This window comes from Epinephelus lanceolatus, chromosome 8 (assembly GCF_041903045.1).
Source record: "Epinephelus lanceolatus isolate andai-2023 chromosome 8, ASM4190304v1, whole genome shotgun sequence".
Lineage (NCBI taxonomy): Eukaryota > Metazoa > Chordata > Actinopteri > Perciformes > Serranidae > Epinephelus > Epinephelus lanceolatus.
This window is the reverse complement of record NC_135741.1, coordinates 34,983,173-35,000,755: the sequence shown is the minus strand read 5'-3', so window position 1 is coordinate 35,000,755 and position 17,583 is coordinate 34,983,173. Positions and strand designations below refer to the sequence as shown.

The window sequence follows — 17,583 nt, the reverse complement described above, 5'->3', positions numbered from 1 at the left end:
TTTGTGTGTGTGAGGGTTTTTTTTTTGTTACTACTCAACTCGGTAGCGAGGCAGGTTGTAACAGTAGAACTGCTTGTATTTGACATCCATTAACGAATTCTGTTGGAGACGTTAGAGACAAATAAGGGTGTGTCAAAAAATTTGAGAGCTCTAACACAAATATTCAGCAAGTTACAGGCGCTGAGACAAGAAGTGTTACAATCATACCTGGTCTCCCCTAAGTCTATCTGGATCTTTACTCTCCTTTCCTTATAAGATAGGGAAAGGAGAGTAAATTGACCCTATATAAGTACTACCACCACGTAGGATAACATGATACACACCTCTCTGCCTGTGGATGACTCTTTTGCAAAAAAGGAAAATATATATTTGGTGTAAAAACAATCTGTACGGCCATTTTCTTGTATGGTCTTCCCAGTTTGTGGCAAAAGGAAATGTTACCACCACTTCAATACCTTTCCACATATTGGGTTTTGATAAGGTCAGAAGAAAAGAAGACAATAATTTAAATATTGATTGATTTTGCAGTCATATGTGAGATATATGTAACATGTAGTCTACTCTCAAATGCAAACCATGCTGTCCACACATGATCCAGCCCAGTAGGCAATGAAAGCCAAAACACAGGATGACCTTTCTGAATTCCCACATACAGTTTGTGTCACAGAGTGGGCTGTATATTCTTGTCATTTATAGTTTTTGTGAAGGGTGTAGGAGCTTATTTATCACAGCTCAGGGCAGATATGTGCCAACATGTTTTGACAGCAGCTTGTTCGGTGGTAGGACTGACAGCTCCCCCATGTGGCGTGTGGGCAGGCTGTGGAGGAACGGGGGCGTTTCCGTGCGCTGCTCTTACCTCTCCTGCAAGGTCTCACCTGTCAGGTTCAAACTCCAAAGCTGCACAGGCTTTTTATGACTTAAATCCCAACTGAAAATTTAGAGGAAACAGCATCATGGAGTCTCCGGTCAGGGATTCCCCCGTCAGAGCGGGCTTTCACAGACTGGAGGTCCAGAAAACCACCTGGGACGTCCCGGAGAGATACACGACGCTGCGCTCCATCGGCTCTGGAGCTTACGGGACAGTTTGGTGAGTTTACCCGGGGAGAGGGCGCGCGACTTCGGGTACACTGGCGAGAAAAGTGCTGCAGAGTTTGTGTCAGTCTCTTCGTTTTTTGTACAGAAGAGTGGAAAGTATTTGGGTGTTTAGTCCAGTAATCCTGTAATAGCCTGATAATCCTGCATGTTCTGGTTTGTACTTATAAAATACTGGGCATAACATTTTTTTTAATTAGCCTTATTTTACAGACATTGGATCCCATTGTAGGGTACAGCTGCCTCCTATAGGAATAATAAATGTTGTTATTTCACACATTAAAGCACATTAAGCCATTTAATATTACAGTCAGCTGCCTTCAACATACTTAAATGATTCTTACAGCAGTAACACTGGTAAACATCCTGTTTGATACTGATACTGTTTTGTAACTGTTCTTTTAAGGTGCTTGCCTTTGTTGGTCACTATCAGTATTTAAATGCTTGGCATCACAAACGATTTTCTCTATTTATGTAATCCTTAAGTCTGCATTCCTTCTCCAGACTTTACTGCATGCAGCTCAAGAGGCCTAGATTACTCTGACATCTGCTAACAGAAGCACTATTGTCTGCCTGAGGCAAGTCAGCAAGTCAATGCAGGTCCTCGATAGGACAAGAATCTCCTCCACCAACACAGAAACACCCACCCTATAGAATCTAACTGATCTCACACACAGTTCTGTCTGACGATAAGCTAAGGACAGGCACGATCTTATTACTGATACTATTATGTTTGGCCAGTATATAACAGAGGGGACATCAGCCTCGAATTGTTTACTAAATTGAAAGGTTTATTCCAGATATTACTCATGAATAGGTTTCTTTATAAGGACTACATTCATTTTATGAATCATGTACAATTACACGTATTAGAGCACCTCCAAGGTGGAATTTTTTAGCTTACAAACTTCAAAAAGACTTCAAAAATCAAATTAAAATCATTCTTGATGTTCTCGAAAGTCTTGATGGGAAGCAAGAAAGGAAATTATTTTCTACAGGATTACAGTTGAGCTGAAATAACTGGTCAATCCAGTGCTGGACCTGGCACTTTTGTTGCCTGAGGCAAGGGGGTTGGTGTCCCTCTTCTGGATGGCTCCCACCTACTGTATGTTGCCTACAGGAAGAGCCACCATTGGATCAATATTAGTCATCCAACAGACAAATAATAATGATTGCACTCGTTTTGGTAATTGATTCATCATTTCTGTCATTTAGCAAGAAAAAAGCAAAATAATAGTTATAATATGAGACAAAATAAGCCATCTGCAAACATCACCTTGGGCTACTGGAGCTTGTGATGGGCATTTTGCACTATTTTCCAATGTTTTATAGATGAAACAGTTCATCAGTTCATTACAGTTAATCAAAAAGATATTCTTTGAAAATAATCTTTACTTGAAGCCCTAGATTTTGAGTTAGTTCAGGTGCACACTGATCCTCCCACTGTGTGTCATAATGCCCTATTCCCTGTGTTTTATTCCCACTTAGTTCTGCCATTGACCAGAAGACCAAGGAGAAGGTGGCCATCAAGAAGCTGTATCGTCCTTTCCAGTCGCTCATCCACGCCAAACGGGCCTACAGGGAACTGCGGCTGCTCCGCCACATACAGCATGAGAATGTAGGAACTTGACAAAAAGTGGGCATGGATTGAATTGGGAATGAGCGGTTTCTTTTTAGTAAGAGGGTGGACACATAACATGAGAAGTGTAATTAATATGATACTTTTCAGTGCAACAGCCTGACAAAAATTACTCTTTTTGTTGAGACTGCCTGTTAAACAGTGAGTTGTTATCTTGGTGTATTAATTTAGACCTTCTTCCACCAGGAAGTTCAGTCTAGAGAATGATGATTTTGAGGATAAGCAAGCTTTGTTGACCATTCAACAAGAGCCCATAGTCTCATCAGAGCTCACTGACAAGCTGGGAGTGTTGTGTATTGTTGGAACCCTCATGATTCAGTATTTTTGCTGAAAACCTTTGAGGGACTTGGAACACTTACATAACCTACAGAAGTAACAATTGTACACAGAGCTGAGTATCAGAAACCAACCATGAATTTTTTATTATAAACTCACATACTCTCAAATGTAGAGATTTGGTGGACTTTAAAACTGCACAATTAATATATAAAGTAAGAATGGAAAATGTACAATACACTAAATAACATTTTTTAAATAGACTGTCAAAGGATTTGATAATCTATTTGACAAACAGCCTATAAAACTGAGTTATGAACACTAGTGTGTGTATATGATTTTTTTTATTTGGGACTTTGGGTATATAAATTATACATATATTTCTTTTGCTTGTTTCTTTCATTTTCATTGTATAAATCTAAAGAGAGCAGTACAATTTGTAAAAATGGTACCTACATTAAGCTATGTTCGGCTTTAGCCTACATCTTTTCAGGCAGCAAAATGTACTTTGGTTTGTCACTACTTCAAAAGTAATGACTTATTATTGTTACTTTTTTGTGCATTGAGTTTTATAGGTTGGAAAATGACCAAACTAAACTAAACTAAACTGCATTACGCTAAGCTAAGCTAAGACAAGATAAGCTAAGATAAACTAAGTGAAGCTAACCCAAACTATAAAACTAAACTAAGCTAAGCTAAGCTGAACTAAACTAAACTAAAGATATTATATGACAAAAGATAACACATGACAAGTTTCGCCAATAGTACAACATGGTAGGCCTATCACTTGCAGTTTCCTAAGTGGGCGTGTTCATCTCTCCCTCTCCTGCATACCCCCACCTCCTTTGGAAGTGTAGTAAATGTTGGGTAGATGGATGAAATCAGATTCAAACCAATACAACACTGTGTACAGTACAAATTTAATCTTTGTTCCATACTTTGCTGCTCGTTGTATCTGCTAGCTTAATGTCTGTTATCAGTTGAGTGTAACATCATGTCAGTCGTTGCCAAATCTCACGTGTGTATGTTGCTGCAACAGAGACATGTCTCAAACAAAGTTAATTTTCACCTCATTTGTCCGTCTGGAAAAAAATGCCATTTCAGTGTCAGGATGTCTAGAAGGGGTGGGGCTTGTGAAAAATGGGTCCAGTATTTACTTAAGTGACAATGGGGCGAAGGGAACGGTACACAATCTGTACTCACGTTCACTTCTCCCATTATTATGAATGGACTCACGGCCGCTACTTGTCTCCTAAAGGGGCAGTGGTGAAACCAGATACAGGAAATAAATCTGAAGCAGTCTATCTCGGTTTCTCAGAGGTCTCTGACTAAACTAAACCAAAACTAATCTTTGGAGGGCACCCAATTCAATATGTTGTAGCATAAGCCTAAACTGTTTAAACAGAAAATCTAAGGACGATAATATCAGCACTGGATGTACGAATTTTTTAGAAGCGATCTCCGAGAAAGGCAGTACAGAAACATGACAGCAGTGATGATACTTAATGATACTTAAGAAATTTCAGTAAACTAACTGCACTGCATGTGACCTTTTGTCAAATGTGTGCAAGCGTTTCATAGACATGTGTCTTCACAGACATGTCAATGTCTTCACCATGTTTTTCCTTGAAGGTGATCTGCCTCCTTGACGTCTTCACCCCAGACTCCACACTGGAAAAATTCCAAACCTTGTGAGTTAGGATTCAGGATCCACATTCTTCTGCTTGTTGTCGCAACTTGTTGAGACTTTACGTGCATGTGTGTGCATGTATGGAAAGTTCAAGTGAGGATGTGTGAGAGCGAGCTGATTCATGTTTGTTTTGGTTGGTTTGTGCTGTTGTGTGTCCTCACCAGAGCAATGAGATCTTGTCATTTACAGTAATTTTACCACTTGATGTCCCTTACGTAACGGTTGATTTTGTCTTTCTGTGCTTTTCTTCTCTGTTCTGCTGTTCATCTCTCTCTAGTTATATGGTAATGCCATTAGTAGCCCAGGATCTGGGCCACATCATGAAGAAGCGGCGATTAAGTGATCGCATCACCATATACCTGTTCTACCAGCTTCTAAGAGGACTCAAGGTAATTGTATAATTTGTTTGCATGATTGTTACACACAGATATGAAATGCCAGCTTCAGAGTAAGAGTTGAGGGTGGCTGAGTTGTCATTCAAAGACAAAGAACAAGGGACAGTTGAAGTGTGTCAACTGTAAATAGTTAAAGTTTCAAGAGTAGGGATACCCAGATTGATCAGTTGCCGATATGTGATGGGAGATCCGTAGTAATGCTTTGTAGTTGCCGGTCACGGCAAGGAGGTGGGAGGTTCAAAAGTGATTTGCAAATCAGTGACTATTTGGCTTTCCAATGGTACTCTGTTTTGCTAATACCTCACACCTTAGACCAAAAGACTGACTGCCTGTGCATGATGCTCTCTGCAGGCAGCTGTTTTCTGAAAAAAGCTCTAAGAACCCTCTGTATACCACCTGCCCAGCGCCAGACAACAGACAAACACAGTTAGAAAGTAGCTGGTGAAGCAGTACGTTCTCATCCCAAGCTGTCTGATCTTGCCGCTTTATCAGTGGCCTTTAATGTCTACATATTACGTGCCAGGTATCCTCCTCCGTCTGCTGTTGACAATCCAGGATGCGCTACCAATGGCAGGACATTAACAGAAGCATATGGTTTGGTTTAGGCAACAAAAGCACGTGGTGAGGTTTAGAAAACAACATCTTAGTTTGGCATTCGGGAAGCAAACACCAGGCTCCAGGGAGAAGTCCAGGGTTTGTTGGACCCATCCATCACCACTTCTACCCAACATATAGGGATTTTCCAGCTCTTTAAATCACATGATTACTTGTTACATACTGACGCTGTCCGGCCATATATCATACCGCCGCGAAAGGTGGAAATCACTGATGAAGCGGCAGTATTTGACGACTTGGGAATGAGACGAGCTGGGTGAAAACAGTGGAGCTTGTAGCAGCTAAAGAGTCAGATATTTCCCTCAGGAGTTGGTGGAGACCAAAACAAAGCTTAAAGAGAATGAATATTGGACTTCAAACACGACTCCAAATTAATCTGCTTGATGTGTAATATTAATTGTTTGCCAAATTTTTGCTAACGAGAGGATAATATACTTATGTCATATTTACAGCTTGTTGCATTGTTTCAATAAGGGCTTAAAGTATGTTTTAATAAATCACATCAGAACTTATTTATTAAGCTGTTTTGGAATCTCTCTTGGCTTTGGGGCATGTATGAGGCTTGATCAACAACAACAGATTTATTCTGAGCACAGACGAAGGTATGTATTTATTAAGTGCAGGATGCATAATTTTACATTATATTAATTTATAATCAAAGGAAGTACAAGGAGGCAGCTTGGCAGAGCAATATGGTGACCTCTCATCTTTCATCCTACCCTGCTCTCCCTTTACACAAGGTCAGATGTCTTAACGGCATATCAAGTATAATATATTCAGTTTACAGACTGCTTCACACTTATTTATGCGTCTCCACTTATTGCTAGACAATGTGTAACCAAGATTGCTCAATGGAAACGAAAGAAAAGCACGTTTAAAACCGGAAAACAAGACTAACTTCTTGGAAATTCCCCTTTGTCTTTGAATTAGGCCTCAAGCTCCTTTGATCCCGAGATGTTTTCCCCTTCTTATCTGTGTGGCTGGAAAATACACAAAACATAGCCCTCACAGCCGGCTGCGGGTAGAGACTTTGTGATGTGCAATGTGTATTTTTAAAATCCACAGGTCAACACCATGCCATTTAGAAAGCCAGAAGCATACAAGTCTGTATGCTCCTACACTTTGTGTATGTGCAGTTTGTCCATTTGTGCTGTTTTATACTGTGCTCTTACATCTGTTTTCTTCTTTACAGTATATTCACTCTGCGGGGATCATTCATCGGGTTGGTGTTTGATTTTGTTTTTTTAATACACCACTTACTGTAGCCTTTGTCTCACCAATAATCGCTGTGTGTTTACTTGAACTGTACACTTGAGGGAATTGTTAAAGACATCTTGGTGCACCTTGCTCAAATGTGTTATAGATCATGATGTGTCATGAGATCCTGGGGTTGCCTTCCAGAATCTCTATCTGCAATAGAAAGTGTTACAATACAATATCCTACATAACATTTATATATCAAGCCATATTTATAGTAAGTATAAAGCTGGAAGTTCACCAAATTGTCCCAAATGTAAAACTCATGTAGGCACTGGGTTACATTGCCTGTGGGAACGCAACAAAATTCAGTTATTCTAGAGGGTGGTATGCACAAACATTAGCACAGCAACAGGTCAACAGGAGTCAGCAAATCCACTTTCATGTCTGCTTGGACATATCCCTGACTCTCTTTAACAACATTAGGAAGTGGTTTAATCGCTTTTAATGCTAGTGAGGACAGCCATCATGGTGAAATAGGTCAGGGACAACCCTCCTTCTGTTTCTATGTGGCAATCTTTGGTCTCTGAGGTTGTGACTTTGGAAGAAACAAAGGACATTGTATTGATCTTTTCCTGCAGAAGTGGCAGGAACCATTGGAATCACTTGGACTTAGATATAATATAGACTTGGTTTGTAATGCTAATTCTTACTTTAATGTTAGTTCTTCATGGTTCTCTCCTGAAACTGAGTGGATGCTGTCAGATTGGTTCACACAAAGCTGATCATCTGCAAATTAAGGGAAATTAATTGATTTGTGGTACACCTTTGAAATAACATACTTTTTAATCTTTTTTTCTTTCAAGTCTAAGTGGAGTCACCGGTGTTAAAGTCCAAGTTGAGATGCAAGTCTCTTTTTTGACTTTGTCAAGTCTAGTCTATAGTCATCAGATTTGTGTCCACACCTCTGCTTTTCAATAATAAGAGTTGCAAGGGATTACATTTTGAAACAATGTTATTACTTTACAGGTACTAGTCCCAGCAATGCTTTGTTACTTATCAGGAACATTTTGGGGTTCGTCCTGTTTGCTATCTTTCAGGGAGTTTGATGGAGGTTTAATATGAATTAACAGTCTCTGTGCGTTCAGTTTACAAACCGGTCTGGAACGTGTTGGAGTTGGTGGGAGGTGGCAAGCCTGTGTCAAAAGAGGAGAAACGTGTCTGCCTGTAACTCCAAGCCTCATACATAACTACATGATGTGTTCCTAGCTGGCTGATAAATGTAGCCTATGCATTCAGGAATCACCTGTGTTTTGTTCAGAGGTGGAGGGTGTGTGAACCCTGTGACTAACCTGTGAGGACACAACTCCTGGAGCTTTAATTAGTGAGTGTTAGTGGTGCTGCAATGATGATTTTGTGGCCTTTTGACAGAGCTTGTCTAGCTGGTTCCCCTTGTTTCCACTCTGTATGCTAAGCTAAGCTAACCGGCTGCTGACTGTGGCCTCATATGTACCATACAAAAAAGCGGTATCAGTCTTTTCATCTAACTCTCAGCAAGAAAGCGGTTAAGTGTGTTTTCTAAAATTAACCATTGCTTTACCCATTTCAGAGTATATTAACTTCAAGCCATAATAAGCTTTGTATTACTGAATAAGCTGTTGTGGTTGGATTTTAGGATCTGAAGCCTGGTAACCTTGCTGTAAATGAAAACTGTGAATTAAAGGTAAGTGTAAAAAATATAGCGTAGATGTATATTAAATTGTTCAGGTCAAGATGATGATTGGTTTTGGTTTTATGAATGAAAATATTATACGTTTAACTTTTTTATTCATGAAGGAGTCAACAAAAGTGAATTGAAATAGGCAACAGCAAAGGCAACAGAAAAATGAAAAATCACTTAAGGCTAAAATGGACATCACGTCAGCTTCCTAATAGTGAACCTAACGGTAACTCTTTTCAGATCCTGGATTTTGGCCTGGCAAGACAGACAGAGAGTGAAATGACTGGTTATGTTGTGACGCGCTGGTACAGAGCACCAGAGGTCATATTCAACTGGATGCACTACAGTCAAACAGGTAATAATATTACCTTCCTTTAATACAAAGAGTCATTTCAGTTTGTTTAAAACATGACAGAATATTGAAGTATGCTACGACAAAGTATGACATTTTTATTATTAAAATTATCTCCCTCGCAGTGGATGTGTGGTCAGCTGCCTGTATCCTGGCTGAGATGATTACTGGCCAAGTGCTTTTCCCAGGACATGACAGTATCCTCACACGTTCAGCTCACGGTGTTATAATAAAACTGTGTATGCTCAGTTGTAGGAGCCAGAAATTCATACTGCCTCTGGCATGTTTAGGGTTTAAAATCAACACAGTCTCACATAAATATGTGAAATAGACAAGACCTCTGAACAACACATTTAATGGTGGAGGGCATGAAACGTGTTAAAAGTACACGCTGGCAACACACAAACAAGACCAATGCAATGTCTGCTATGAATGGTCAGTTTCTTTGTGAAACGGTCACAGTTTGGTTAGGTTTAGAGAACAAAAAAATACTTGGTTAAGTTTAGGAAAAGATTATGTTTTCAGTTAAATTAAATCAGATGGGGTGTAAACGTTTGTACTTTGCGTTGTTAAATAAAGTACCTATATGTACGTCAGACTCCAGCGACTTACTGCTCAGAGGGAACTAATTCAGCGGCTCCCCTGGCAGCAGCAGTGTCTCTCCCTCTCCTCTCTCACTGTGCGTACATAGGAGTTGGTGTCGTCAATTGATTTTGTCATAAAACTTCGGACATATAAACCTACATAACACTCGCTGTTCGACAAAAAACTACATATATGTGCAATAATTATGGTAGCATAACAGCCTCTCACAGGTTATAGTGTGATGATTAGAGGAGAAATGGCAGAGCATAAAGGTCCAGAGGCCTTTACTACGAAGCAGGGTTTGAAGTTAGCGAGATAACTTATGGGTTAACTCTGGGTTTTCAGTACTACGAAGCTGGTTCTCTTTTTACCGGGATCACTTCATTGTTTCAAAGCTCTATTTCCACTGGTTTTGAAACAGAGCTTCTAACAAACGGAAAGATCATTTAGTCAAACCAGATAATGAAAAGATATCTTGGGTAAGTTGAACTGGCTTCGTAATACAGGTGAAAATAAAAAAAAGTCAATAATTTAGGATTTGCTAAACGAGAAGGAAATTGCCTGTTGATTTATCTATAAAGATCCCGGGGTACATTTGTTTGTGTTTGGGAGCTATTTAAATGTGTAATTTGTGGTAGACTTTATGTTGTTGTACTATTAATATTGTATACAGAATCTGAACTCACTCTGAGTTGATGTTGTTGTTTACAAGCTAAAGACATGAGAGATTATTTTAGTTTTTACTGAATATTTGAAGGCAAACTGTTAGGTTGACATGTGAAACTATATCACTTATTTTGTTGCAATTCTACGTTTTTAAATTAATAAGAAAATATTTCTTACTAATTTGTCATATCGTCAAGAAAATCGCAAAATACCCTGAAATATCGTAATATTACTTTAGGGCCATATCGCCCACCCCTACTGTAAAGTAGTGTAACTACATAGACTTAAGGTTTCACACAGGACACAAACCACAGTCTCCTGGTTGAAAGTCCATGTTTGTTGACGCCTCCACCACCACCCCTCCTGCTGCCCTGTGAGGACTTTTTCGCTCTTAATGCTACTATTAAAAATTTGCATGTCGACCACAAGCTCCTCACTGACTTTGCATTCATGTCGCCAGCATGTAATTTTAACACGTTTCATACCCATCACTACGTAACCACCACTACGTAAAATATTGTTAAGACTCTGCGTCCATTTCACATATTTCTATGAGACCCTGCTGTTAAAATACAGAACATGCTGAAATCAGGTATAGCATTACAGGATTTAGGAACACTCAATCACATTTTAAACACAAAGGTGAGTTTACTCTTTGGCTCTTGAGGGAGTGCAGCACCCAAAAATGTAATAATTTCCTCAGAATATAAGAAAGTTTGCAATCAACTTGATCGAAAATGCAATAAAACCCAGTAATGTAATTACTTGAGTAATAATGTAATAAAATGTCCTGACTGATATTGTAATAATATTACAAAAGAGCTGTAGGTAAAATCACATATCTAACCTCAACCAAAGACACATATTAAAGCTAAATTGCTGTCTCCGTTACTAGATCTCTTGTTAATAATAATAGTCAATAAATATATTTGAACAGTACCACCAAACTCCCCTCTACCCACTTCCTATTGTTGTTACCCTCCCAGGACTTTTAAGGCAGTTTGGTTGTACTGTTTGTATGTATCTGTTTATGTAAGATATTTATTGGTATTTATGGGTCAATATTTCAGTTCATAAACTCCCCTTAACCCACGCAGAAATGTCATAAGCGAGGCAAAGGGGACACTCATTGTCAAGTTAGCTGTGTTCTGTAGCTTTTGTCATCTTCTAATGGTGCCTGATGAAAGATCCACTCCTTGCACAACGACCAGTCAGCAAGGGTATGAGCGGGTTCATTTCCCATTGATAGGGATTTTAGTTTAATGCATCTTTGCCTGATGATAATGTACTGCTTGCCATTTGTTGTAAATTTAAAATTTTGCGTAAAGCCTAGAGCAGGGATTGTCAGCTTGCTTTGCCCGAGGGCCAGTTTTACAATATAACAGGAGTCCAGGGGACACTTAATAAAGAAACATTAATATTTAATATATAAATGATTAGCATGGCCCTCTGTCGGGGGTCTGGAGGATCCTCCCCGGTATTTTTTCTTTTGATACACAAGGTCTATTTTGATGCTTTGTTTTGCTCTCTGGCCCCTTATTTAAACTTGAAGTACAAATGAAAAATTTACCAATTTATTGTCATTATGAATTAAAAAATAGGTATCACAATACCAGGACATATTATTGTCATTACATTAGCCGGTTTTATTACATTTTTTGATCAGGTTTACAAATTTTGTAACATTTTCAGTCATTATTTAAGTTGTGGGAAATTATTAAATAACTGGGTACTATGAGGAGAATTTTGAAAAATCTCAAAAATTGTTTCATCTGAGTTTTCTGGCTCGGGCTTTGTAACGTGCCTTCATTATAAATTGAAGGTGTGGCTTAAAAATGATTTTAGATTAACCAAAAAAGGAGGGTGAAATTAAAGAATGCTATTGGTTGATTTACGTGAAATGTAGAATTTAATGTTTTTGGAGCTTGGTCCATACCAGGGAGCAAAAAATAAGGATATCTCGGCCATCTTTGTTGAAGTGCATTCCTGCATCACTGGGGTGTCCCTTTAATTAGAAATGCCATTGAAATGAGCCTATTGATCCTTCATGTCCCCCTAAAGTTAGATTTTTCTTTCATCCAGTGTTACAAAAATGACTCAAAAAACCCAATTACAAAAATGAAAGGAGAAAAAGCAGCTGCTATATTTTGTAGTAAAGCTATGTCATGTATGCAAAATGAATGGCAACCTGCACCGTCAATGCTTGTGGAGGCTTCCTGAACCCGACTGTTCAGGTATTGATCAGCTGAAGGAGATCCTCCGTCTGACAGGAACACCAGACTCCTCGCTGGTCCAGAAGATGCAAAGTAAAGATGTAAGTTTTGTCTACATGCCTTGTGTTGCTCCCTAACATCAGCACTTTGTAGCTTTCATATTTAGTATTTAGCCAACTTACAGTATAAAGACAGAGTTTATTTCCAAATATAAGCGGAAAATGATGTTGAATTTTGTCTGCCCATACTATTTTTGTCATGTGTTTGTCTGTATTGTAAGCTCATGCTTTGGACTGTGGCCACCCATAACTGTTTTCCAGGCACAGTCTTATGTGCAGGGTCTTCCTCCCCAAAAGAAGAAAAACTTCAGGGAGGTGTTTCTGTCCATGGATAAAAATGGTGAGCTGAACCGTCTTTCCTTGTTGACTTGAAACTCAAATTCATTGCGTTTCTTTTCATTGAAATATATCACAGTTTCTTTTGAATTTACCTCTTTGCATGTCCTTGGAACATTTTCTCTACCTCTGTGCCCCGAAAAGTCTTGTATACGAAAGGTTTACCCACCTCGTTATTCCTCGTCACTTGAGTCAATCAGGAGATTTAACTGGAAAATGAGCTTTGAGTCAAAAAGCAGGAAACATGACTTTCATGGCCAAGTAACGGTGAAAAATAAAAATCTGTTTTCTATGATGATGCTTCCAGCTGTAGACCTATTGGAGGGGATGTTAGTGCTGGACCCAGAGACAAGGCTGACAGCTAAGCAGGGACTGTCGCACCCTTTCCTGGCTGAGTATCATGATCCAGAGAGCGAGCCAGACTCTGAGCCTTATGACGACTCCTTCGAGAGCCTGGAGCTCGCCGTTGGAGAGTGGAAGAGTAAGTTTTACGATGCAGACAATACCCAGTATAGTGAAGATCGATACTTGGTGTGAAACTGTCAGGGTTGAATCTGAGAGGTTTCTCACTTAAAATAAATCTACACTGTAACACTTTTTAATGCTGCTTTCCTTTTTTTCTATCCAATTAGGTCTCATCCACATGGAGATCATGACCTTCGACCCTGACAACCCTAGACAGACAGCCATGTAGGACGCTGTTATGTTCTGGTGCCTCCCAGTGTTGGGATATAATACATATACAAACTGTAAAGGTCAACAACACTGTCAAGCTCTTAGAAACAAATACCAAACAAGCATCAGAATATTTTTGAGGCATCTGATATGTCTTACAATTAAAATGCATTTTATTAAAGGGCAGCTGCACTTGGTGTGGTGGCCTGTACGGGTTGTTATTCTGTAATATTTAGACACTAGGTTGACTAGAAGGAGCAGTTGGCCTACACCTAAAATTTTATCCAAAACATGAAACCAATTATTTTTAAAATGATGTCTTCTCTTTTTAAAAAGTACAAAAATGTACTGACAGCGGCATCAAGTGGTGAGGTTGCAGATTGCAACCAAGTGAAACTTCTCCCACGTGCCAAGTGTGTAAGAGAACTATGGTGGCTGACCCCAAAAGGCAATTGGCGCTATCAAGAGTCAGCATTTGGTTTGCACGTTCCATGCTACTGTGAAACCTCACAACCTCTGTAAAAGAGACCAGCTCCGTATGTAGACATAAACGGCTCATTCTAAGGTAACAGAACACAACGATTCATAGTTTCAGGTGATTATAAACTAGTGAAAACTTAGTTATGAATATTATATTCCATATTATATTCCATCTCTGCCAATAACTGCCCATAAATTCATAAATTGGTCTTGCACCTTCTTCAAAATATTTATTTCATTGCCTACTGTAAAGTAGATGGTAATGAAATGAAATACGCTCAAAAATGGGTGTGTTTGTTACGTGACTTATATGAAAAAACATAGTAGAAAAATAACACATAAAAAAATCCTTTGTTACATTTTATCTTACTTTACAAGGACGGTTTGTTTGTGTCTCATTACCTTCGTCAAGGAGGTTGTGTTTTTCAGTTTAGTTTGTTTGTGTGTTTGTCAACAGGATTAAGGAACAACTACTGGCTTGATTCTCATTAAACTCGGTGGCAGGGTGTAGCATGAGCCAGAGAAGAACCCATTAAATTTTGGATCGGATATGAATTTTAGATACACAAATCATTTTTCAGTTTCCTAAAGACTGCAAAATAGGGCATTTGGCCTTGGTGGAGGTCTGCGCTCTCTGAGTGCACTTCTCATTTTGTATGATTCTGTGTAACATACTAAGAGTATGTAAATGGTTTATGGTGCAATGTCACTTTTGGAGTCCTTTGGAAAGATGTGGGATTTTATTGTTAATCATTGTTTTTACAGTTGGAACATACTCACTTGTTTTCAAATAAAACATTGTAGAAAATGGCACATTGTTGGCTATTTTAATGATATTAGAATGAGTAATTGAATAGAATGAATTAGCTGAAAGATGGATACTATAAAAATGTAACAGGCACAAAGTGTCATAGAATGATCAACCACTAGAGGGCAGCAGTATATCATAGCAAAGATTCTTTAGGGAGGAAGAAGAAGATGGGTGATGATGGTTCTTCATAGGAAAGTAGGAAAACAGAGTATTTTAGCATATTAAATAATGGTACAATGTAGATATACAGGATAAAAATACTGTAGGTTCCAAAGACTATTCAGAACATCAACTTGATGTTATTTGCGCATGAGTTTTGTACACTCACCAGCCACTTTATTAGGTACACCTTGCTAGGATGGACCTCCTTTGCCTTCAGAACTGTCTTAATTCTTGGTGGCATAGATTCAACAAGGTGCTGAAACATTCCTCAGAGACTTTGGTCCATATTGAAATGATAGCATCACACAGTTGCTGCAGATTCACAAAGGTCCTCTATTGGATTGAGATCTGGTGACTGTGGAGGTCATTGGAGTACAGTGAACTCATTGTCATGTTCAAGAAACCAGCTGAGATGATTTGAGCTTTGTGACATGGTGTGTTATCCTGCTGGAAGTAGCCATCAGAAGATGGGTACACTGTGGTCATAAAGGGATGGACACGGTCAGCAACAATACTCAGGTAGACTATGGTGTTTAAATGATGCTCAGTTGGTGCTACCAGCCTGAACCATTGATACAAGGCAGGATTGATCACTGCTTTCATGTTGTTTACACCAAATTCTGACCCTACCATCTGAATGTCGCAGCAGAAATCCAGACTCATCAGACCAGGCAACGTTTTTCCAATCTTCTATTGTCCAAGATTGGTGAGCCTGTGTAAATTGTAGCCTCAGTTTCCTGTTGTTAGCTGACAGAAGTGACACCTGGTGTGGTCTTCTGCTGCTGTAGCCCATCTGCTTCAAGGTTCCACGTGTTGTCCATTCAGAGATGGTCTTCTGCAAACCTTGGTTGTAACGACTGGTTACTGTTGCCTTTCTATCATCTTGAACCAGTCTGGCCATTCTCCTCTGACTTCTGGCATCAACAAGGCATTTTCACCCAGAGAACAACCATGTCACGTTCAAAGTCACTTAAATCACCTTTCTTCCCCATTCTGATGCTCAGTTTGAACTTCAGCAGGTTGTCTTGACCATGTCCACATGCCTAAATGTATTGAGTTGCTGCCACGTGATTGACTGATTAGCTATTTGCGTAACTAAGCAGTTGAACAAGTGTACCTAATAAAGTGGCCAGTGAGTGTATATGAGTGCAGTATTTTAGTATTTGAGATATAAGTTTGCTCCAAATAAGAGATGGCCTCAAAGTGGCCTGGTAATTTTCTTTGGTATTTGTCATAAATATATACAGTGATGATTGTTTGGTAATGTGTAGGATCCTACAATACCAGAGTGACAACACTTCCATTGACTTATGCTGAGGTTAAGCATCACGCGCCCTCTGGTGGGGCATGAGGGCATTACCTTTCTGACCAGAACAACCATTCACTTACAGTATGTCTAACGCGCACTTGCTTGTAAAACGGCCTTGTTTTTTACTTTTAGGCGTCTTGGTCATGCTTATAATTTGTTTATTTCAAAATGTAGAGAGTAACATTATGGTAGACAACTGTTTTTGTTTTTTGTTTTTTACCTGTAAACGGGTCACAGATGCTCCTATTACAGTAGATTATGGTAGATTATGCTTTTAGGTTTGCTTGACTTTGGAAACGCACAAGAATTCCTGGTCAGCAGCAATGCAGCAGTACTGAAGTTCCGTCAGTTCTTGGTCGAATATGCAATGCGCTATCCCACCACTAGAGGGCATGTGACCAACTTTCCGCTTGACCAATGTGTGTTGCTACTCTGGTATTGTAGGGTCCTAGTAATGTGTATGTCAGTGACCAATGAGAAGTCTCTATTTGATCATGTGACAAGACGACATGTGGTAGCTAGTTTAGGTGCAAAATCGGTCAAGTGTGTGTGTTCATAACTAGTTACCTGCATGTACTCCAGCACCACTAGGGGTCACCAGAGCTTCACAGGGGGTCACAAGGACTTCTTGATTTTAAGGTGTGTAAGACTGCTTTTATTATTTATTTATTTATTTATTTATTTTTTCATATATGCAGAAGAACTTAATCTCAGCATTTCATTCATTTCTGTGTAGCAAACTAAATAAAACTGTTATTTTTTTATAAGTTTGGATCATTTAGATCACAAGCTGCACTCTGAGAGCCTTCACCTTCTGCCAAACAGCCTCATCCTGCATTAGAGAAGTATGCAGTCAAAACAACTACAGAGCTGATAAAAAATATGGCAAAGTGTCAGGGAGAAGAAAACACTGAATTTGTCAAAAAAGAAGCCCATTAAAAACATTATAGACAGAAAATCATATAAAAAGTTTCTAAAAATTAAAGGAAATACAGGCAAAAATCTGCTTCAAATGCATCTGGAGATCGAAGAATCCCATGCATTCAGAACTCCAACATCCTCCTGTGACCTCTCTTGTTTCATGTTCCTGCATGGACATGTTGCATTTATGTCTCCTCACACTCATTGCTGGCAGAATTTAAAGATATACTTCACCCATTCGCAGGCCTGTTTTCACTTATTAGTAATAGGTTTGCTGTATTGCCAGAGCCAGCTGCAGCAGAAGTTTTCTTTTTATCTGTCTTTACATTATCCATCTATCTATCTATCTATCTATCTATCTATCTATCTATCTATCTATCTATCGGTTTG

The 17,583-nt window shown here is 39.1% G+C and overlaps 1 protein-coding gene across 1 annotated transcript; it reads left to right on the top strand.

Moving 5' to 3' along the window:
• Positions 1–840: 840 nt before the first annotated feature.
• On the top strand, positions 841–14,800 carry LOC117258429 (mitogen-activated protein kinase 14A). The gene is made up of 12 exons (XM_033629346.2): positions 841–1,087; positions 2,581–2,710; positions 4,640–4,698; positions 4,975–5,086; positions 6,900–6,929; positions 8,580–8,627; positions 8,865–8,979; positions 9,102–9,173; positions 12,462–12,541; positions 12,761–12,839; positions 13,143–13,316; positions 13,468–14,800. Exons 1-12 carry the CDS (start codon positions 954–956, stop codon positions 13,527–13,529), a joined length of 1,095 nt encoding a protein of 364 aa, XP_033485237.1. The 5' UTR covers positions 841–953; the 3' UTR covers positions 13,530–14,800.
• The last annotated feature ends 2,783 nt before the right edge of the window (positions 14,801–17,583 follow it).

Excerpts from the sequence above, each read along its gene's own strand:
- LOC117258429 (XM_033629346.2), top strand. The coding sequence starts at position 954 with ATGGAGTCTCCGGTCAGGGATTCCCCCGTCAGAGCGGGCTTTCACAGA. Across the intron at positions 4,699-4,974 it reads CTGGAAAAATTCCAAACCTT|TTATATGGTAATGCCATTAG; the intron begins GTGAGTTAGGAT and ends ATCTCTCTCTAG. Across the intron at positions 13,317-13,467 it reads CGCCGTTGGAGAGTGGAAGA|GTCTCATCCACATGGAGATC; the intron begins GTAAGTTTTACG and ends CTATCCAATTAG.